The 24627-nt window shown below is 35.7% G+C and overlaps 1 protein-coding gene across 2 annotated transcripts in view; it reads right to left on the bottom strand.

The window, feature by feature from the left end:
• Positions 1-24627, bottom strand: part of bab2 (bric a brac 2) — a 44036-nt gene that overhangs the window by 15194 nt on the left and 4215 nt on the right. For both annotated transcript variants that reach the window (XM_068286109.1, XM_068286110.1), the window contains exon 2: positions 21838-24326. In XM_068286109.1, coding sequence (XP_068142210.1) covers positions 21838-24201 — 2364 coding nt within the window. In that variant the 5' untranslated portion in view covers positions 24202-24326. The remainder of the gene's footprint in view (positions 1-21837; positions 24327-24627) is intronic.

Raw genomic sequence — 24627 nt, 5'->3', positions numbered from 1 at the left:
CTCTGCTTAAGATAATTATTAACATAGGTCACACAAATGCAAAGCCACATACATACTTACATATATACATAGATATGTGAGCAGGATATTTGTATGTATGTATGTATTTTGGCTAGCTATAGAATTGAATTGCAGTCCGCGGATTTCTAAAATAATTACAAATGCATACGGATTAAATTTGCATTAGAGGCGGCTGGCTGACTAGTAATTAGGCACATTGGGTCAAAGTAGAGGTAATGCAATACTTTGTCTAGCCTACGCTCCTCCTGGTTGCCAACGTAACGAGATGAAGACTCCTTTATTATCCTTTTGCCCATTACATACAAACCTAAATGCTTATATGCTTCTACATACATATATATAATTAGAGCTAATGTTTTTCAATTTAATTCTCAAAGTCTGCGTCATTATTATTTCTCATTCGCATTTATTTGTTTCACTTGAAGTGCAGGAAATTGTCTGTAGCCCATTTAAAAATAAACAATAATAAAATAAATAATTAAGAAATACATACGAACAACAACAATAATAATAACAACATATTCACTGAATAAGAGAGAAGGGGTCGAGGTAGAGAGAGTGTGATCAAGTGGATGAATGGGTGGGGGGGGGAGGTAGGAGGGGAATTACGCCTTTTTGTTGCGTTTAATTATAAACAAACTCGCGCGTCCGAGCAAATGAAATAAATTTTTTGTGTGTGTGTGTTTTCTGTTTGCAAAGCAGCAGCAGCAGCAGCAGAAAGAGGTAGAAAATGAAGAAGAAGAAGAAGAAGTCACAGGCAGCGGACAGAGAAAAACTGCCTATATTAAGTAGAACAAGAAAACGACCAAATGTTACCCAGTACCAACTACCGAATCGATTTCATCTAACTCACTCTGTTAGTGCCAGCAGAAGTGGCGCCCTCTAGTGACAAAAATTTATGTCAAGAACTGGTTGGGAATTACATTAAGTAAGTAAGTTGAGGCTGAAAATGAGTTAAACTTCTGAGTCTCCTAACAAAACAGAAAGGACACGCAAAGAAATGGGGCACAAGACGTGGAATATCCTGTAAAGAAAGGACAATGACGAAAGAGAAATGAAAGAAGGAGATCAGTTGGCTGGTTTTGTGAAATGACAAGGCCCAGAAAGAGTGAGTGAAATAGAAGATAGAATGTCCAGTCAACTATCTACACGGTATATACCCTTTCACCTCATTCAATGGCTTTCTGGGTGGCTGGGAGTGAGGGGGGTGGTTGGTGTATTGAAAATGTATTACATAAACGCTCGAAATAAATATATTAAAAGCATTTCGCATTCGCATTTAATAAGTGAATCATTGTCGAATGAAAAGAAGAAAAGGCTGTGTATGTAGAAGCAGCAGCAGCAGCAGCAAGCCAGCGACAACACGCGCAGCCACACAAATTAATAAAATAAATAAAAATCAACAACAACAACAGCGATGGCAACAAAAAAAAAAAGAATAAGAAAAGAAACAAATAATAATAAAAATGGGAAATCAGTTGGTTTATTATTTATTTTTGGCCACGCACAGAAATAAATCACATCAGAATTTTAAATTCAAATATTCAAACATACACACACACACACACACACACACACACACACACACACACACACACATGCACACATACAAATTTCAGTTGGCCTTAGAAATTTACACTCGACCCAAGATCGAATATTTCTTAGACTAACACTAACAACAGTAACAACAACTGTTTGTTTTTCCTTTTTGTTAATATCGTTTTATTTGTGTATATATGCGATATTCCAATATATGTATATATACATATATATATGCTATAGCTGTATATATATTTGGAGATATATGTATATATATATACATTTGTTATTTATTTAACATCGTTTTTTCAACAAACAAGCGAAGAAATGAAATGGCATTCGATTGTTTTTAGTAGCTCTCTGATTTTTTATTTATTTTTAATGAGTTAAGCGAACACAAACGCCCAACCGTCGGTCCGAACAGACAGACAGACCGACCACCCGGACCGCCCCCAACATTTTACTGTTGTGCTTTCAATTCTCAAACAGAGTGGGAGAAAAGTTTCTTCCTTTTCATACCCTGTAGATTCTGATTTGAAAATTTCAAAGGGTAGCTACTTGTCGCCGCCCTTTGTTGTCTCTTCTCTTCCCCCTTCGTTTATGCGTCAAAGTTGGCCAAATTTGGCAGTTAACTTGGCTGTAAAACCGATAAAAAGAATAATGCATAAAGCGAGCAAACAGAGCCAAAAGTGATTTGAAGAGGCGAGAGAATAAAGTTAACTTTCAAAGTCAACTTAAGCTCAGCTGACTTAAGTTAAACAAGTAAAGCTCCTTAACCTTTACTTGATTAAGTCTCAAAAGGATAAAACAAAATAAAAGAGTTACGAAACTAAACAAAAAAAAAACCCGTCATAATACCTATGTTGTCTTTATTATGTCTACTTGAATCATTTCGTTTATCTACAGTAGAAAGTAAACTGAAACTGAAATCTAAGAATTTTATGAATTCTATATAATTTCTAAAGTAATATAATAACTTACATTTGGCTTTACAAACAAATTCTAGTGAATGTGAATGTTATGACAGATGATTGTGAAAATCAGACACTTGGTTTCAAGTAGCCAAATCAGAGACCACACCCTTAACGGAATATCAACAAGATCGTGGCATTAAATACATATACATATATAGCTCAATAGTACTCAATTTCAAGAAGAAGAACAACACAATTTGTCACAAGAATCCAATCAAACGAACAGTTGTACCTTATAAGAAAGGGTATCTAGACACACTCACTATAAATATCATCTGATTTCAACTTAATTAGGTATTTTCTTCTTCCGCTTAACCGATTCTTTTCCTGTTTCCCCTTCAATTGGCTTATGGAAAAGGTTAAAACGAATGTGCCAACAAATTAATAAAAACAAAAGAGAAATCTATTAAAATTTAACTATGTATCTCAGAGCTCTTAAGTAGATCATTAAATGGGAATAGAATAAGAAGCAACAACAAACAACAATTTTCAACGGATATGGCCAAAAATCGATATTTATAATGCCGACTAACGGCTCATAAGTAACGGTAAAATGTATTCTGAAGAGTTCATGAGTTATCCTTCTCAAACATATGTATATAAATTTTGGTATTCAACTGATTCATGCTCTAAACTTATTTATCTGTTGCTATCTCGCTCTGGCTTCTTCTTCTTTCATTTCATTTATTGTGTGTGAGTTAAAAGATTTAAATTTAAATGATTTTCTGTTGTTGTTGTATCATTTTCTTTGTCTTTTGTCTTTTTGTTCATTTTCGTTCACTTTTTCGTTTTATTGTGTTGTGTGCTGCGAGATTCGCATTTGGGATTCAGAGATTCAGATTCGGATTCGGATTTAAAGATTCGCAGCAGCATTCGAATTTTTTTTTTTTTTTTTGTCGACTTATTAATTAATTTATGCAGACACGTTTTAGTTTTATTATTTTTAAATTTGTGTAATTTGCTTTTTATGTTTATTATATATTTTGGTGTGTTTGTGTGTGTGTGTGTGTGTGTGTTTTGTGTTTGTTTCATCATCTTCATAGATATAGAAACTTTTGTTGCTGTTGCTCTTGAGCATAAATTATTTTGTTTTCGCTTCATTTAGAAATGTTTGTTTGTCATTTGTTTTGAAGCCAATGTCCCCCCATCCCCCCCCACACACACACACCGCCCCCTCCCTAGCCACCCCCCATAATCCGCATCACTCTATTCCTCCAGCCTTCCTACAATCTTTCTTTTATTTTTGATTTTGATTTTTATGTGAACGTTTTGAAATTTAAATAAATTAAATTTTATTACTTAAAATTGACGAGAAATATGTGTGCCAGCAACAACAACAACAACGGCAACTACCAAATCTGACAATAACAACATAGTTTTTTTTTTTTTTTTTTAATAAAAAAAAAAAAATCCATGACAAAGTTTATGATTCAAACAGCTGGCCTAGGTTGCTTTTGTTGTTGTTGTTGTTATATTTTCATTTATCATAACCCCAAAATAGGGCTAGGGTAAACGTGATGAAGGCGGTGGGTGGGGGAGGGGCGGGGGGGGGGATTGGCGGGCACTTTTTGTCTACAATTTTATGATTTTATTTTTATTATTATTATGATTTTTTGTTGCGTTTATTGGCTGAACATTTTTGTATGTGGATCATAAAAGTGAACAGCAACAAAAAACAAAAAAAATAGTTTTAGTGCCTTCACTTTGTCTATGAAAACAATTGCAGCTCATTTGTATACCCTTTCCAAGAGAGTGTGCCAAACGGGCCTATTGCCAGCTCCATCAGAGGTGTCGCTCTTAGCTTTCCTCCACAGACAAAGGGTATCTTTTAGTCGTTAGGTGGATTGGATTTACTCTTCGCCTAGAAACAATTGCAGCTTTGAGGCTATTGAAAGTTGTTTTCCATTCAAAATATCAAAATGGATCTTTAGGTCAACTACCCCCCTTTGGGTGAGTTATATAATTAGTTATGGAAAGCATATCAATCAAGGAGAGCGACAAAGAAAGATACATAGAGGGAGAAAATAAACGGAATGCCGCTATTTTTAAACCATTTCGACAGCCGCCACACGCCAACATCGGAATCATCATCAACAACAACAACAGCAACTAATTCTCACTAATAAAAGTGAAAAAAAGAGATCTCAGTGCCAAAGGCAAAAAAAAAAAAAAAAAAAAAAAATCAAAAAAAAAAAATGTATTAAATTAAAATTTAAACATTTGCTAATGCTGTCAGTCAGTCTACCTCTCAGTATCTCTTTGTGTGTGTCTCTTGTCCGATACTCTAACATCAGAGAGAGAGTTTGCACATTATGTCACTTGAGTTGACAAAAGAAGCAACAGCCCTCATACAAGTTGGGAATTATAGCAATACAGAGAAGTCCATAGAACTGAATAGCGCTCAAACTAGTTGAGAATTACAATCAAATGAAGCGAGTGATACAGAGCTAGATCCAAATGAGACACTTATAATGTTATTTCAATATCTCCTTAAAAGATTTCAAATGGATAGAAAAAGAGAAGTCTAAAGGCAAATCTCTCAACTCATTGGCCTGAGAGATATCAGAGAGATAGCAGAGATTTTTTAATAATGGATCTAGAAAGACGATCAAGCTCCATTAGAAAGAACCTCCAGTATTTCTTCAACGCTCAAACTAGTTGAGAATTACAGCAAAACAAGTGACAAAATGGGCAGAAGCCAAGCAAAGACAATACAATACAAGGAAAGAACAAAGAAACTTGATTAACGCTGTAAATGAAAATTTTATATTTGAAAATTCCTTAGTAAGTAACTAAGAATAATATGAATTTCAAGACACAATTAGCATTTTTGATTTTGTGCTTTAATAGTTAATAGTGTAGTAAATCGACGGCCTAAATTAGGGTATACTATGGATTCCTCTTGGTTTTTTTTTTCTCATTTTGTTTGTTTTTGTTGGTTTTTATAACATTTGCGCATGCGCACAAACTGCCAAACGAGCAAATTAATAATTAATGCAAATAAACACATAAAGCCAACAGCACACAAAAACGAGCTGCTAAAAAAAGCAACACCAACCACAACAACAACAGAATAAGCAACAAAAGAAAAGGCAAATCAGAAATCAGAACGCACGTGTAAGCTAAAAATTTGATTAATAAAGTAACAATTTAAATAAATATTATTAATAACGCCACCTTTTTTTTTTCTCTCCTTTTTTTTTTTGCTTTCTGTGTGAGTGTAAGTGTCTCTCAATGTGTGAGTGTATGTGTGTGCGTATGTAAATTTTGGATATATAAATAAACCGCATTAACGACACGATCAAATGCGACAGCCAAATATATGTAAATTTATATTTGAAATTGAATTCAGCATTTGCCTTAATTAGAAAGATAACATTTTGATACACACACACACACACACACGCATACACATTCAGAGGGAGAGGGGAATAGGGATAGGCCTTTGGCATGAGCCATGTAAGTTGAAGGAAAAATGCCTTAATTTTGTGTTTTTCTTTTATCTCTAGCTCTTCTCTTTCGACTGCGGCTTCTTTTTCTAGCTATCATTCATATCCGTTCCACTAACAACTACAACAAAACAAAAAAAAAAGGAAAATGCAAAAGCAAACTCCAAATAAAACGGCCAAGTCATCATGACAAACTACAATAAAAATAATTACAAATGTAACTCAACTGACCGACAAGCTGAATGAGAGACCGAGACCGAGACAAGGTATAGAGACGAATACGAGGGAAATAGTGGAAACTCAAAGAAAAACCATTAATTAAAAACTATAAAAATTATACCTCCATACACACAAACACACACACACACACACTGGCACATAGATCTCGACATCTACATTTACAAGAAATGCTTATATTTTATTATATATCTACAATTTGTTCGCCGCTTTTTACATTTTATATTTTTAATTGCTTGCCAAGACAGCGAAATACAAAATGAGCGAGAGGGAGATAGGAGGAGAGTATGTATGAATGGCTGGGGTAACATTTTCCCACTTCTTTTTGTTTTTTTTTTTTTTTTTTTGTATTATTTAAATTTCTTTGTAATTACACTTGGAGGAGGTTTGTGTCGACGTCTTTCTTTGTCTTTGCTTTATGCATATGCGATTAAGTTTTTCTTTTATATTTTTTATAATTTTTGTAACTTAAGAAGGTGTAGAGGGTGTGTGTGTGTGTGTGTGTGTGTGTGTGAGAGAGAGGGAAAGGTGGGAATATAATTTGGTAGAAGATTGGTAAAAAATTTCCCCTCTCATTATGATGTTCTTGTGAGGGGGGAGGGTGAGGTAGCTTGGAGGGTTACATTAGAGATTTTGTGTCAAAAGGAGCCATGGGGGCAATGCAGAAGGACAAAAGCAGGGAGAGAAACTATTGGGGGCGTCTTTCGAGGCGGAATTAGGAAGCAGCTAGAACTAGAAATGAAATCCATGGAGCGGCACATGCTTAAAAGTCACTTCCCACCCTAAGATAGGGGGTAGTTGCCTCTTAATAACCATATAGCCAGGCGTTGGCATTCAATTGATATGAGCACCTGTGCCCGATAACCTCCACCTGTACCTGCAGCTGTGTGTATATACAAATATATATATATTATTTCTCCTACATTTCTTTTTTTTTCTCCCTCTCTCTCTCTATATATATGTACATATATATAATTACAATTTATGCTTAATTATATGGCTATGCATTTCACTTGAAAGACATTTGGTAGTAAATTAGAACATGTTAGCTGCTTAATTAGAAGCTTTGTGAAAACACTTTTAATCACATGTTTAACGAACATTGAACATTAAAAAAAAAAAAAAGAAATGAAATAGAACTGATGTGTGTACATTAGTCCCTATATTTATTTATCAAAAGGCATTAGAAGCTACAGCAACAGTCTCAAAAGATTTCCAAAGTAGGCCAAATTATGTTTATTTGAGGACTTTCCATGGATTGTAGATGACATTAAACAAAAGGTTCTATAAACATTTGCACTGGAAACTTAATAACTTCTGTAAAACTCAAAAAGAGAGAACAGATTTCGATATCGAGTTCGACAAATTCTCTAGAAACTTTCTAACTTGGAATCGATTTAGTTAGTTTAGTAAGAAAAAACCGGATCAAATATGAAACATTTGGATTCCTAAAGAAAATGTTTAACTAGTATTGTCAAAACAGTTTCCAACTAATTGCAATGGATTCTAATGACTACTTGGAACGAATAGGTTTATCTAGTTAGTGCTAGTTTTTAGTTGATACGATGACAAGTGTAACCATAAATTAGATGATCTAATTAAATGAATGTCTATTGCTTTGCCATGAGAGATGACTAAGCTTTGGTCTAGCTTTCTATCTGTTTATTGTTTATATGTACATATGTATCTATGTATATTAATAATAAATAATCGAACTAATTTCATCATGTCTTACGTCAATACATGAAATTCAATACCCCCTGCATGCGCTCATTTACATTAAACAAAAATTATAATTAATCCGCCCCTTATATCTCAACAATTTATTATATCATAATTTTTACACTTTTTCTCGCATACATTTGAGTCACCCGCACACATAGAGGGACGGGTCGAAGAGATGGTTGGCTGTGGGGCGTTTAAGCAGGGGCAGGGGCAGCAAAAAAGGAAGCAACCGAGTGAGAAATAATTTTTTTAAGTGCAAATCCAGACCACACCCCGACACGGTCAAAATTATCACTAATAAACCAATTTCATTATAAGCCGATGTGACATGAATCAGCAGAAGCAGCAACAGAAGCAGCGGTTGAGAGGGGGGAAACATTGGTGGTGTGGCAGCATCATCATCAGAATACAACAAATAAATTTACAAACAATTCAAAATGCCGTCGCACCCCCAACAACAACAAAATCACTTACGCTTACTCAACAAGAACTCTCATCCCATTCATTTCAATTTTCTTTATCTTATTGCAAACTATAAATTTAGAATTTAATTTCAAAATAATTATGCACAATTTACATAAAAAACACACACACACACACACACAGAGAGAGTACACATTCACACCAAAAACTGAGGCAAAAAAACAAACGATCAAAATATATATATATATTAAACCAATCAGAGGCGTAGTAAGAGGAGCCATAAGTTGAGCATCAAAACCAACTCTGGATAAACCGTAACCCACAATAAAAAAAAAGTAGCAAACTAAAGTCAAAACTGATCATACCTCATTACAATTGAAAGAACAGAATGGCCCAAATATGTTTAGAAACATCTCTTTGAACTGTTAACCGATATAATATTCGAATAACCGAAACTCAAAATATTTTACTGGAGGTCTGAAGACAAATAAAATATGCATTAACTTGTTGTTTCACCTGTTACCAAGTTAAAACTTTAACCCCTTTGGACATTGGACAAGATCTTAAACTACGTTCATGAGATAAAAATTTGTTGTAGTTGTTGTTGTTGTTGTTCTGTGTATTTGTATTTGGGGTAACTAGCGCACATGCGAGAGCAGTTCAAAGACCTGTTTAGCAGACAAACCAAAAAGAAACCAAAAAAAAAAAAACAAAAAACAAAAAAAAGAATAATTAAAAAGTAAAGCGTAAAGCAACTAAAAGTCTCTAAAATTTGAGTCATTTAATTATAATAATTAAAGTAGCATATTGTATTTCATAGATACATTTGTAGACCCCTCTGTCTTCCCCTCTCTAACTCTATCTCTCTCTGTCTGTCTCATTTCATCCAAATGCAATATAGTGACGCAGCATTATTATCAACAATAAAATATTCTGTAGCTGGTAGTAGTTCATATACTTAATATAACCGTATGTGTGTGTGTGTGTGTGTGTATTAACCAAATGACATAGACATAGACCATTGACCAACTTGGCGGACATACTTGCAAATGAAATACAACAGAAAAATGACTCAGCCCAAATACAATTTAATTATAGCCCAACAATATAAGCAAAATTTATATAGTTTTAACCCAACCCGTTAATAAATGTAGACAAATATATATATATATATACACACACACACACGCACACATCTTTCCATATTTGCTCTTTGCTAATATAGCTAGAAATATATAGTTAATTATGACCAAGTCAAGATCCAAGCCATAAGGCAATTCCTGGAAAAGCTTTCGCCCTCTCAAATTGCTTGATCAATCTCTGGAAATTTGTCCAATGCATTTCCGTTGTCATAAAAATTAATAGTAATAATTAGATCCCTCGCCATATACTCGAGACACCAGACAAAACAAGTCAAACTTATGTTATGACAAAATTGTAATGATAGGTTTCTCATTGCTGCTGATGTAATGTGATGTTTCATAATTTGAATATTTCAAATACTTATGTATATATATACCACATTAGATCTTTATCAAAGTTAAGCATATATCTTGAATGGCCATTAAGTATTTATTGCAATGTAATTAAGTAATTTACAACTATGGATAATAAATATTTCCATACAAAGTAAGTTTATTTCGAAATTTTGTATTTTTGCTCCAAACTAATCAATTCACAAGTGATGTGTGGGGTAAACATATTTTGTATTCCATATAAATAAAAAAATAATGTAAAATTTAATTAAATTTTATTGAAATTTCTAACTCCATTTCATTAGAGAACTCATATACTTATGTCCAGATGTTATTGGTTAGATCTTTGTAGAAGAGTTTGAGTGAAATTACATCAGATCATTCTGCTATTGCAAGCAAGCCTTGTCGAATTGTAATTCCCAACTAGTTAAGGTCGACTCTGCTATTGCAAGCCTTGCCGAATTGTGATTCCCAACTGGTTAAAGCTTTCGCAGCTGTTTATAGAACTTGATGATTTTTGAAAGGCCCACCTATTCAAAAGAATCTTTATCTCAAGTCGGTTTATATGGAAAGTTTCATTGATCTATTTCGACTTTACGGATTGACTCCAAATGGTTTTACATCATAACTCTCACATTTTTCAAGACTTTCGAAAGATGATCTTATTTTTTTGTGGTTTTTAAATGTTGTAACATCTAAACGGCAAATTCTAGTAAATTATCTAATTAGATTACATGAAGTGTCTCAAGTCAAAAGATTATCTCATCTAACCCATTTGTAGAGTAGAGGGTATTTGTTTGTTGTTTTTTTTTTTTTTGGTTTTGTTGTTCTTGTCTACTTTATCAACTTCTTTTTTGGCTGCATGAAAAATTAATAATAAATTTGAAATTCTACAAAAAATGATGCTATATTTATGCGTATGACATTTTAAAAATTAGCTAGCATTTAATTTGAAATTTTCATTATTTTGTTGTTTGTGTTTTGGTTTTTGGTGTTTCTTGGCACACATTAGCGAATCATTTTTTTGAAATTTATGGCTGACATGTTTGTTTGTTGGTTGCTTGGACGGTCGGTCGGTCGGTTAGTCGGTTGTGTGTGTGTGTGTGTGCTTGTGTGTTGCTGCGATTGTAATTAATAAAGTAAATTTGACCTCACACAGATATTTAGATGAATGTATGTATATAAATACCATACAACATACAAACATACATACATACATGCATTTGTGTATGTGTATTTAGATGCGACAATATAATGAATGAATTTGAGCCACAAGAAAGATGAGAAAAATAGGCTTGTGACAAAACGTCGTCTCCGAGTGCAATTAGCAGATGCAAAATGCAAGACAGCAAACTGCAATGGCATATACACACTCACACGCACACACACACAGACCAAGTGTTGTGTTGTGTTGTGGCTCTCTTCTCTTGATAAATGTCTTTGGCAGCGGGCACAACAAACTGTGCAAATATTTGACAAAATACAACTATAAATATTGCTTAAGAATTAATGCGGCTGCGGCTGCTATTGCTGCTGCTGACAAATAGTCAGAGAGACTTGGCCTGGCTGTCCCCTGCCACCCTGCCACTCTGCCACCCTGCCTCCCTTTGGCTGCTGGCCACACAGTGACACCAAAAAGTGCGTAGACATAGACTCGATGACAACTTGAGGCTGCAGCTGATGCTGACTGAAGACTGTTGCTGAGGTGTGCGGTTAGACCGTTGCTATTGCTGTTGCTGTTGCTGTTGTCATTGCCGTTGACCGACCGCCTGTCAAGTCCAAGAATCTACCACAGACTCGCGTGTCGCGCATCTAACGGTGTCAATTTAGCGACCACAGCCACAGGGCGTGGTTGGCAGACGGACTCGAAAACTCAGCATCAGAGTCATCACATTCAGAGTTAGAGTCGAAGTTTGAATTAGAGTCATAAGCAGGGGCAGGGGCAGAAGCAGAAGCAAAGTGCCACAACGATAGGCAGAGGAGGAGGCGGCGACGCTGGCAGAGAAGACATGGTTTTCGTCGTTTAAGTTTATCTTTTGTTTAAGCACATTTTCCTTTTTTTATTGACTTTTGCATTTACAGTTAAATAAATATTGAGTAGAAAATGTATTCGTTAAACAAATATTGTAAATACGATAGTTTTTTTTCTGTTCCCTCCTCCCCCCTTCTGCCCCTCGCACACTCTCTCTTTCACTCTTTCGCCTTTTTGCCTTTTGCCTTCCTCATCTTTTGCCTGGTATTTTTGTTTACCTCCAAGAGACGATGAAGGAGACAACGACGAATGTTCGAGGCTGCATTTGCATTTTTCTTGCACAGGTGGAAATAACACTGAGGGCAGGTGTATGTATGTATGCATTAATGTTTGTTTGTATATATATATATGTGTGTGTGTGTGTCTTGCAGTTACATTCGCGCTATCTAGAAGGCCTACTTTGCCCAGTTGTTGTTAAAGTGCTAGAGGAGGGTTGCTGCTTATTATACATACATACATACATAGTAAATGCAACGTACTTGAGGCCTCAGAGAAATGTGTGGGAAATGGGCATGGCCAGCTAAATGGAAATCGCATGGAAAAACCCAACGATTCTGTGAAAACGACTTCAATAGAAACAGATGAAAGATGTTAGAACAATTGCTCGATCAACAAGATCAATTTTCATTCATTTTTTAGAAATCAATAAAAACTTAATACGTCAAGTTGGCAGAATTCAATGGCTAACTAAACAATGAGAGAACTCTTACATCCTTTAGCTCATTCTAAAGGTAGTTACATATAAACTTTGTCGCTGAAACTTGAACTAAGCCAAGACTAAATGATCGATCTATTATGGACATTGATTTCCCAGAGTAAAGTCGCCTTAAGGAATATTTTGGATTCTAAAGTAGAAGGTTAAAATTAAACGAATCAATTTATAAAGGCTAAAGCTATGATTAGATAAAAGAGTATCGAAAAGATAATAACTCGAACTATCTCTAACGCAGAGAAGCTCAATTAATGCATTTAATCATTCGGACAGACTAAATATTGATTAAAGACAATTGTTTGGATCAAAGAGTTAACATCTATTTCCCATTGCCCCCCCCCCTCTCCCCACATCATTCAGTCATCCCTTGACTCGAAGCTATTAAAAATCAAAAACGAAAAAAAAGAGCGAAGAAGAAAAATCAACTTTCAATGACTTTCTAAACAATTTCCAGTAACTTCAGGCTAGGCTAGAGTCATCATAAAACATTTCCCCCACTTTAGTCATCTCTCTCTCGCTCGCTCTCTCTCTCTTTCTCTTTCATATATGTATATTGCCATCTCTATCGACACTAATAATAAAATGCATAAATAACAAACAGACAGCAGCAGCAGCTAAAGCAAAAGCAACAACAAAACAAAAAAAGTGAAGAGAAGAAAAAACATTAAAAACTAAAATGGAAACATATGTTTTGTACAAATTATATATCCAATCGTAATTATTATACATGCCGAGATAGAGAATATGGCAGGAGGAGGAGGAGGGGGGCGATGGCGGAGGCGGATGAGAAGAGGGAACGGAGAGAACTGAGGATCGGTATTGGTATCGGGGTTGCAAGTACAAACAGATGATTCGATTTATTTAACAGATCTATCTATCTATCCTTCTCTCTCTCTCACACACATTTTCTCTCCCTTTCTAACTTGCTGGTGAGTCTCGTCTAAGCGGGGGTGCTTGCAACTGCTGGACCTAAATAAAGAAATGCATTCAAACGCGGCGCGGGGCAGCGGCAGCCCGAAAAATGAAAATGGAAATGTGAAAAAAAAACATAAGAAAAACAAAGCAAGAGTCAAATGGAAGGAAGAAGAATAAATAAATGGAAAAAGAATTTTTTCTACAGAAAATGTGTGCACACACACACACACACACAAACACAACGAAAGTAATAAATATTGGATATGAGCAAACTAAAGAAGGGGCAACCAAGATGCAGAGAGTTTGAGATTGAGGAACAAGACGAAGAGGAAGGGGGAGGAACAGAGACGGAGACGGAGGATATAAAATGCATTTAATAATTTACAAAATGCATTTGCAGCAGATGTGTTAAAATTCGTAAAGTAATAAAATAACAAATCAAATGCAGGAAGAAACATCACACAGAAATATATATACAAAAAAAAAAAGTGAGTGAGAGAGATAGATAGATGGAGGCGCAACTTCAAAGGTCCAAGTGAAAAACATGCATTTTTGTTCCTGCCACATCTAGTGGATAAATAAACATTACTCCACATCCACACACACACACACACACACACAAACAAATCCCTGCCCTGCCTAGCCGTGCCATGCAATCCTCTTCCCGTCCCTCCCTTCTCTCACTCACTCTCTCTCTTTCCTTACTCACCATCTATCTGCATCTCTACATTTTATCATTCGCTTGTGTAGGTACGGCACTTGCTTTCCGCTCACTTTGCTGGCTAATTTTACACCAAATTATATGGTGGCTGACTGTTGGCTGCTCCTGCCTGAGTCTGAGTCTGAGCCTCAGTCCGGAGCTCGGGCCCAAGCGAAAAGGATATGTGGCACAAAAGGATACTCGACCGCAGCCAGCAGAGGCAGTTAGTCAGTCAGTCATTCAGGCAAATCGAACATTTCCAGCAAATTGCTTTTACATAAAGACGGTGCCAACCGCAACACTCCAGGATCTCAGCAGCAATAGGGATGAAGTCATTCTCTCTTACTCTCCCGCTGTGTGGATGTGTGTGCCTGTGTGTTGGAGTGGGTGGAAAATGCGGCACAATTATGCCAACTTCAGCACTAAGTGCAGGCAAAGCTAAATGTTTTCTCTCTTCATTCGTTTTTTTTTTTTGTTAGTCTATGCCAAATTAGAGGCATTTAGTTCGTCCTTTTTTACGCAATGTTTGAAATGTTTGTCATTTTGATGATGTTGATGAGGGCTTAATGCAGTTGCGCACGAAAAAAAAATATAAAGAAGCAGAACCAACCGAAGCGAAAATCTACAAAACCGTACAGCAAAAGTCATCTAGCAAAGAAGAGCTAACAAAAATTGCCTAAATTTGGCTAACACAAGTGGCTAAAAGCTTCATCTTCATAGACCTAAAGTGTTGAAAAAGTACATGTGCAGGGCTAAACCAGTGTTGGTCAATCGTTTACTGAACTATAAAGATAACAAATTCGGTTGCAACTTAAAGGTTATGGGGCTAGTGTTGAGTAATCCCAAGTAACAAATTCGTTAGTTTACAGTGTTGAAAGTTGTGAAAAGGTATTTTTAACAAGCTTGAAATATTATATTTTTAAAAAAAATTTTAAAAGCAATGAGATGCATTTTACAAACAAGTAACATTCGTTCGATTTTATCTCTAATGCAGGTATTTAAGTATTCTATACTATGAAAAAGTGTTGGAAAATGTTAACAACAAACTCTTGGCAGACCTTGGCAGAATATTTGAAAACATTTCTTATATATTTCGTAATTGCTTTGCTTATGATGTACCGAAAACTCTTTAAATCAAGTCAACAGTGTTGATTAACACACAAATAACTAAAAATGGAAACATTTTTTGCCTAGTATTTCATAACTTTTCATCTAAATCCAATGCCTCGAGACTGATTTGCTTGACAATTTTGAAATTATTTGATAATCTAGTGTTGTAAAACCTGCCAACCAAAAATTAACATTGTGCAAGGCGTAAAACTAGTTTGTTTCTATGTTCGAGTGTGTGTGTATAAATTAATCTTATACAAATTATGCTTTTTTCTCAATAGTTAATTGATTGCTGTAGACATTGTCTTACAAATTATAACACATTATAATGTCATTTGTAACGGTAGTCAGAAAATTGCAAGTAAGTAAAAATAAGAAAAGAAAAGAAAACCAAACCAAACCAGACCAGACCACACTAGCGCAACGGCAACGCAATCATTTTCATTCATTTCAATTTCCATTATTTTCATTATTATTATTATTATTATCATTATCATTTTTTTGGTGGGGTTTTTTTTGGGGGTATGTGAGGTAACTTCATCTTGCAATTGCAACCAAAATAAAAGTAAGAAACCAAAAAGTATCTACAAGATGTGCGATATATGTATGTACATACATATGTAACTATAGGTAAGTAGTTGTTGTTGTTGCTGCTGCTGCTGGTTATAAATATTGTATCTACCCCTCCTTTATATCTTGATGTGTCTTTCTCTTTGTTTTTGTTGTCTTATTGCTTCTCTTTCTCTCAGTGTACGCTGCACGCTGTTTGTCTGTTTGTAATTGCGTAAACATACTCGTACATATTTTATTTTATATTTTATTGTTTCGCTTCGCTGCGCTGCGCCATAAGGGCAGATACCTATAATTTTCTTATGTCTTTTCTGTACAATGGCAATAATAATAATAATAATCATCATCGTCGTCGTCATCATCATCATCATCATCCTCGCCATCATCATGATCATCGTTGTCGTCCATAAAGACAACAGTCGACAACGTTGTAGCGACGACTGCTGCACTAACAAATGTATCTTATAGTACGTGTAATTGTATCTTTGTATCTGTGTATCTTTGTACCCTACAATAAATGTGGAATAAATAAATAAAATGTAACAAAAGGCAGCCAAATAAATGAAAATATAACAAAACTTAACACAGCCGCCAACATCATCATCATCATCATCATCATGAACATCATCTACATCTTCATCATTATAGTCGCGTCGTCACAAGGAAAACAAATGACGCGAATGGGCAAAAATGGAAGGAAACTCGGCATGGAGAAGGCGAGAAGAGAGTCAGGCTGGCTTCGGTGGTGGGAGTTGAAAGATGATGTGGGGATATAAGATGTGGAAATGCTGAAATGTTGTTGTTTGTTGTTGCCTTCCAATTTGCTTGGCAAATGTAAATTGTCTTAGGGTCAAAGACATGATCCGCCAAAGACAGGAAGTACCCACAGAGAGAACGAGAGGCTAAACCGCAGTTAAAGCTAAACTTCAACCAACTAAAAACAAATAACTATTGTCAATACATTTGCATATTCACTATTTATCTACATCTATCTCTATGTGAGAATACTAAGCGATGATTAAATTATAAACCAAACAAAGCATATTCCAACTAACTGAAATGTATTTTCAAAAACCAAAAACAAAAAAAAAAAACAATTCATTCAAATTCTATAAAAAAAAACTACTCTATTCATTAATATAAAGACATCTAATCAATATGACTAAAAATTGAGATAAAATATATGAAATATATTAACTGAAAATACATACATATTAGAATAAATTGAAATAACTTGGCATAAAACTATAACTATAAACAAAACAACGACAATATCAAAAAACTATAACTGATTGAATAAATAGTTTAAATTTTAATTATAGATATAAAAATTCATCCTCTTTAAGTCAACTTTCTCGAATTTAGAACCTTTTGGAAAATTTCCTTCATTTACTATAAGAACTTCCAAAACCAAATCAAACCAATTTAACAATCGGACAATGAATTTTTATATAAGGGTAAAAAATGCTCATAAAGTTATAAAAGAAAAAACTACATACCTACATATATCTAAAATAATGGAAAAACCTTTTGATTGAAATATTATAGACTCTAGACCATGACTTGGCCGCCAGATAAAATGGATTCATAAAAACGAGCTATATATACATATATTGTATTAGCCTAATATAATCGTCATTTGTTTCGTTATTAATTTAAACAATCACCGTCTGCCTGTAAATTTGCAGATGAATTGGCCAAATTAAAGTATGAGTTGCCAAAAATAAATCTATGCCATTTTTTTATTCTTTCTTTTTTTTTTTGAGCTTTGACTTTATCAGGCGCGTGATTAGTAGCTATGTATATATGCCATATATACTATAACTAGCCTATATAGCCTGATATTTTTGGTATCGTATCCAACTACAGCACGTATAAAAAAAAAAAAATAAAAAAAAAAAAAATTGAAGAAAATCTTATCAGCTGTTAGAAATTACGTTAGTTAAAAAAAAAAAAAAAAAAAAAAAAAACTCTAAAACTGAAATCGACACAACTTTAGATTACAAAAAAAAAAAAGTGATGAAAAGTGGGGGAAAAAATTGTTATTATTATATTGTATTGTATTATCGCTAGATAAGATCTATGTGGGTTTATGGTCAGACTTGTACGCTGTCATAAAATAAATTACTTATTTATTTCAAGTGTGCCCCGCTAGTAAATGCTATTCAAGTCTCTTACCCCGTCTCCCCCACACCCTAACCAGCCCGCTCTCTCTCTCTCTCTCTCCCACTCCTCACTATATATGTACATACATATAAATGTATAAGAACAATATAATTGCAGCAATTTTTTTATTATACCACAAGAAATAAAAATTATCGAAATTGGCCCATAAATTATATAGACGACGAGTGTGTGTACTAGAAAAATACTACAAAAACAACAACAACAACAAAAAATGCCAACCGTATGGCCCACAACTTAACGAAAGTTGAAAATTAAACAACACCACCAACAAAGGAGGGGAGAAGAAATAAAGAATCTTTTTTAATCTTGGGAAATACTCATACAACAACAACAACAACAATGAGAAGAAGAAAACTAGGAAAAATCAAGCAGAGATAAAGAGTTTAACAAAAATTTCCCATTGGGTGGCCTAAACTCTTAACTTTTAAGCGCTTTGACTCTTTGTCGGCGCTACCGACAAAAACAAAGACAAAGCCAAAGACCAAAAGTCTCCCTACCTAATACATTACATAGATATAGTTTGGAAAAACGAAACCTTTAAACATAAATTTGATTTATTTGTATTCAAACTCAAATCAATCAAATGACCCTTTATATCTTTGCTTCATTTCCCTGCCCCCCCCTCTACCCACTAAAATCGTTCCCGCCACCACTTGGCTCTCTTCTACTACTCTCGGCTAATGGGCACAGGAAATAACAAGACATTTGACATTAGGCTTAAGACTTTCAAACAAATTCACACGCTACACCGAAAAAAAAAAAAAAAAAAACCAACGTCAACCAATACATTGGCTAACCTAAAACGTTAAAACGAATATCTTATACCCTATCAATCAATCAATTAATCAATAAAACTGGTTTCCACATTGAGGAAGTACGCTAGCAAAACCAGTTAATAAATGCAAATTATAAAAAGTTATTACTTTTTGCTTGATGGAATAACAAATGCGATTGTTTTGCCCCCAAAGTTAGGCAACACATCATTGAAATGTCTGAGAGGCTTCTTAACTCAAATTTTAACAATAATCAATGTACCTTTGGCAAAGAGTATAAATTAAAAGAAGAATATACCACATACAAAAAGTAAACTAGAGGATGAGAAAAACTGTCAGCAAGTGGTAGGAGAGTAAGAGGGCCACCTGACTGACAATTATGACTAATGCCAAGAAGGAGACAAAGACAGAGGCAAAATAAGATAGATAGAGAGAGAGAGAGGAAGGCAGACAAAGGGAGAAGGAGCAGGAGAAGGGGTCGTGAAGACAAAAAGTTAAAGTCAATTCTCTGGGAAGAACTTTTCAACACTTGGCAATTTTCAGTTGTAATAACCAAGAAAACTTTTTTGGGTAAAAAGCAAATACAAGAAAAGTCAAGGAACTCACTCTCACACACTCATTCACACAAAAACAAAAAGCACACACACGCACACAGACAGACAAAACAATAAAGGAAAATGCTATTTTACAGCATCTTCTTGTGACTTTTGCTGATTGCCTGGTAAACCAAATGCTGCGTGTGTAAGTGTGTCTCTCTATCTCTCTCCCAAAAGTGTGTATGTGTGTGTGTTCTATGAATGAAAACTCTCTGTAGCATTGGTGAGAAAACAAGAGCAAAAACTTTGACTCTATTAAGTAACAGGCTCTCAGACTTGACATCAAGAATTCTCATTGAAGGCAAAAGTAACATAATTTAAGCACAGGACTCTCTCTCTCTCTCTTTCTCTCTCTGTTTCTCTATAGCTGTCTTATTCCACTCTCATTGCCCCTTATTCTTTGGCACAACACCAGTCTCTTTATCTCCCTCTCTTTCTCATCCTTCTTTAGTTCTGTTGTCTTTCTCTTTGCCTCATGTATTTATGCATTAGCTAAACATATTGATATATATATACATATATTTTATATATATGTATAAAACAGGGTGATTCAACATAGATAAATAGATGGTTATTGCAAAAGACAAAACAGTTGATGTTTTCCCTTAGTAAACACCTTACATGAATTTCCATTTATGTATTTTCTGTTTTAAACATGTTGACCAAGTCCTTTCGATCTAAAATTTTCGCCATATGCGCGATACAAATCAAATTAAACGTTGAGCCACCCTAATATACGTTTGCTATATAGCCCATACATACATCTGTCTTTACATTGTATCTGCACATCTATATTCATGAGCCTTCAGACATCATATACCATTCATTTATGCATATGTATGTGTGTGTGTGTGTGTGTATATATAAAGAAAAAAAATACTTGCATAAACTAGAAATAAGTAGAAGACATACATTTCCATGGACTTTAACTTGTCAAGAGGCAACCAAACCAAAAAAACAACAACAACAAACAAATACAATGTAAATATTATTAATTATAATGACTAAAGTTGAATAAAGTTAAATCAAAAGACGCATTAGATGCAATTATAGAAAATCAAATGCACGAGACAAATAAATATTTGTTTGAATATACACACACACACACACACATACAAAGAAACAAACAAACATATGTATGTATGTATGCAACTTGCAACTGTTTGCTTTGCCATCAATTTTTTCTTCTTTGCCAATTTGTTGATAATTTTTCATTCATTTTTCAAATAGAGATGAAGAGGGGCAGATGGGAGAAGGGAGGGGAGATATCCACATACATACATACATACATATGCGTGCATTGTGCAATTTTCTTGTCATTAGCATTAAATGTTGTTTGAATTATTTTTTTTCATTCGGCTGACGCACTTAATGTCGAGACCTCGCCCCCAAGCAGCCTTCCTCCTCCTCCTTCCTTTTTTTCTTCTTGCCTTTTGGAACTGAGTTTCACACAGGCAAGCAACAAGCAGTTTTCTTATACAAATAGAAAAATCAACTTTAATGTGCAATTTTAATAGAAATAACAACGCGCAACGAAATAAGGTAAATACCTTTAAATGCACAACAATAACAACAACAGAAGAAAACAAAAAATTGAGAGAGAAAAAAAGAAAGAAAAACATTTTGTTAATAAGCTTGCATTTATGCACTTTTCTCAATGTATTTGGCACACAATTGCAATGTGTCTGTGTGTGTGTGTGTGTGCATTATGCAAAACACACACACACACAGACACAAATCTCATCTAAGTGTAACCAAATTGTTGGACATTTGGAATAGAAAATGAAGGAGAACCATAAACAACAGCAGAAAAGAAGAAAAAAAACCAAGGGAAGAAAATTCAATGTATTTAAAAGCTATGCAATTTTCATTTTAAATAGATACAAATTAAATCGAAAAACCAACAAAAACACATTTAACAACAATTTACTCTTACAGGTCATCTAAAAGTTACGACATTAGTGCTCTACCTAAATTGGTAAATTGCGTTGAATAATAATAATAATAAAAAAAAAAAACCAACTTAAAGGGCACTTAAGATAAGAAAAAGTTTAGAAAAAAAAAAAAAACAAAACAAAATCTATTACTCATTAGACTTTTATAACAGAGACTGCAATATAAATAAATTAGTTGATTTAGAGCAGAAGAAGAGAAAACTAAAAAACACATTGGGTATTTTGCAAGATCTTTCGAATATGGAAGATATATATATTCTCTAAGTTTAATGAAATGCTAAATAACATCATTAGAATGAACTAATTTATCCATTTTGCTGGTAAGTCGAATTCTAATCTAGTTTCTTCATTTCATTTTTTTCATTTTTCATACAAAGCACTTCTTTGATGGGGGGGATTCATTTAGATTTGGATGAATGATTAAAAAATGTAAATCGAACTTACCCTTTCCTCTTCACGTATCATCTCGGCAATTTCCGGTTTGATTTCCATATCATCGTGATGCGTTGAAGATGCTGAACCGCCGCCGCCTGAATTGCCACTTGCCGCAACACTGGCACCCACACCGGGAGCAGCAGCACCACCGGCAGCAGCGGCAGCCAATGAAGCACCCAAAGCACTGGCCATGGCGGCATGCGAATGTGCCAATTGATGTTGGGCGGCCAATTGTTGAGCTGCTGCAGCAGCTGCAGCATGTTGCTGATGTTGTTGATGCTGCTGCTGCTGTTGTTGTTGCTGCTGCTGCTGCTGTTGATGATGATGCATGTTGCTGCTGCTGCTGCTGTTGTTGCTGTTGCTATTACTGTTACTGTTGCTGTTGTTGTTGTTGTTGTTGTTGCTGTTGCTACTGCTCGATTGATGCTGTGATGATGGTCCAGATGCATTTGCTGTTGCACCATGATGACTTGATGGCGGCGGTGGTGGTGGTGGTACATTAGCTGCATGATGATGGGCGGCTGCAGCAACCGCAGCGGCCATATGTGGTGGCAACGCTGGAGCCTGTGCAGCCGAATGGGTGGGAGAGTTTAGGATGTTTGCTGGTCCATTCTGGGACTCTCTGGATAGTGCTGATGGTGGTGGTGAGCAACTCCTGGCCGATGAGCGATGATAAGCCGAATTCGATGAGGCTGTTGATGAATGGGATGATGAGTTATTGGTGGCACTGTTGGTGCCATTACCGGGTGCCAAGTGGCTGCTGGTGCTGCTGCTTGAGGCAGCCGACGATTGCAACGACTGTGGATTGGGTGAGGCGAATGGATTACGCACTATGGTCGATGTCTGTTGGCCACCACCAACTCCACCGGCTCCGGATGCTGCTGCTGCTGCATTTGTCATTTGACTCGGCGAACCAATGCGCATCGATGTGGGACTGGGTGTGGCATATTGTCCATCTCGTGAACGTTTTCTTTGATTACGCTGATTGAGATCCAAGGCATTTTCACTTTGTTGCACATGTTGCTGCAATTTGGCCAAAAGTCGGGCTCTCTTCGGTTTGATTAGCTCATCGTCATCGTCATTGTCATGATCGCCGCGCAGCAAGGCGGCAGCTGCGGCCAATTCTTCCTCATCCTCATCGTCATCGTAGACGGTCATACGTTGTTCGGGTAAATGCATAGCGGATGCGGATGATGATGCTCCTCCTCCTCCGCCAGCGCCAGCTCCGGCACTGACCTCGGCCAGGCCACGTATCTTTAGGGTTTCGGCCACCTTCAATAGAGGATTTATTTGATCCTGGCACACATTTATTTCACCCTTATACATAAATTCCACCAGAGCCTTCAAATCGGACCAATTAACGTCGCGCATTATGATAATGGGATGCTGGCAGGGATTATCATAGAATAGGGCTTGAAAATAGGGAGAGCATGCCGATAAGACCATTTTATGGGCCTTTATCGAGTGTCCCTCGCAAGCCAAAGTGACATCCACAAAGGATTCATTCTGTAGCAGTTCATCAAACACATTGGTCAAATTCGATTGATAGTTATTCCAACGCAAACAAAACTGTTGATTATCGCCGCCAACTCCACCACCAGCATTCAAATGGCCACCTTTCGCAGCACCACCCATAATGCCGTGACGTGTGTGCCTCTGCTGTGTGGCAACTGGGGCAATTAGCTTCTGTTTGATGCCCTCTCGTTTGGTCGATTGGCCGAATTCGAAAAGAGCCGCCGCTGTGGCTGCCAAACCGCCAAGTTGGGGCTGCGGTGAGACTGGCAAGGATCTGGATTTCTTTTTGGTATCCACTTCAATTCTCATTTCGGGATCATTAAGATGTTCACTTAGCCCAACCACTTCACTGGAAGAGGTCAGCGGTCTGGGTGGTGGGGTAAGCGCTGCTGATGCCAAATCCATTATGGATCCCTCCCTTTTGATTGCCGGATTAGCGATAGCACCGGCATCCGAATTCTGTTCTTCTCCACTTATTATCATATTTTTTGGTTCCTCTTCTTCTCCCTCTGACCCCTTTATTTTGGGCCATTTCTCATCTACCTCGGCATCGGCATTTGTCTGCATTTGTTGCATTTCCTGATGCTGCTCCTCCCCCTCCTCCTCTACCTGCTGTTCATCTTCATTCTCATGATCTTGAGGTTTTTGTTTCTGTTTCGATTTCTCTATTTGTGGCTCATCCAACATTGTTATTGATGATGACGATGATGATGATCTTCTATTTGATTTTTGGTTCTCTGTATTATGTATGGTATAATCACTTGCCTCATATTGTTCTTCGGTATCATCTAGTTGCTGTTGTTGTTGTTGCTGTTCCATGGTCTTACCAAAGTTCTCTAAATCCTTTGTCATATCCATTTTGCCTTTTGATATTTCTATGGATTTGCCTATCGATTGAGTTCTTTTCCTCACTTTCCTAATCGATTTCTCAAATTATGTTTTAACGCATTTTCCTAGATCTCATCAAATGGATCATTTCTGATCTGTGAACGAAATAGAGAGAGAGACAGAGAGAGAGAAAGAGATATCGAGAATGTTGAAGAAGAATAAAAAAAAATGTGAGTTAGCTAAAGGAATCACATAAGGTAGAATCATGATAATATCTACTCACAAAAATTCCAAAGAAATAATCATTTGTTTAGCTTATTGTTTGTACAATTGATTATTTCTTTGTAATTTTCCACTTCACTTAAGTATACACTAGTAGAAATACTTATATATATATGTAATGTATATGTATGCATTATTATATATAAAGCTTATCTTGAAAATTAGAGCTTAGTA

Source organism: Drosophila tropicalis, unplaced genomic scaffold (assembly GCF_018151085.1).
Source record: "Drosophila tropicalis isolate 14030-0801.00 unplaced genomic scaffold, ASM1815108v1 contig_443, whole genome shotgun sequence".
NCBI classification, from domain to species: Eukaryota; Metazoa; Arthropoda; class Insecta; order Diptera; family Drosophilidae; genus Drosophila; species Drosophila tropicalis.
This window is presented reverse-complemented; position numbering and strand designations above follow the sequence as displayed.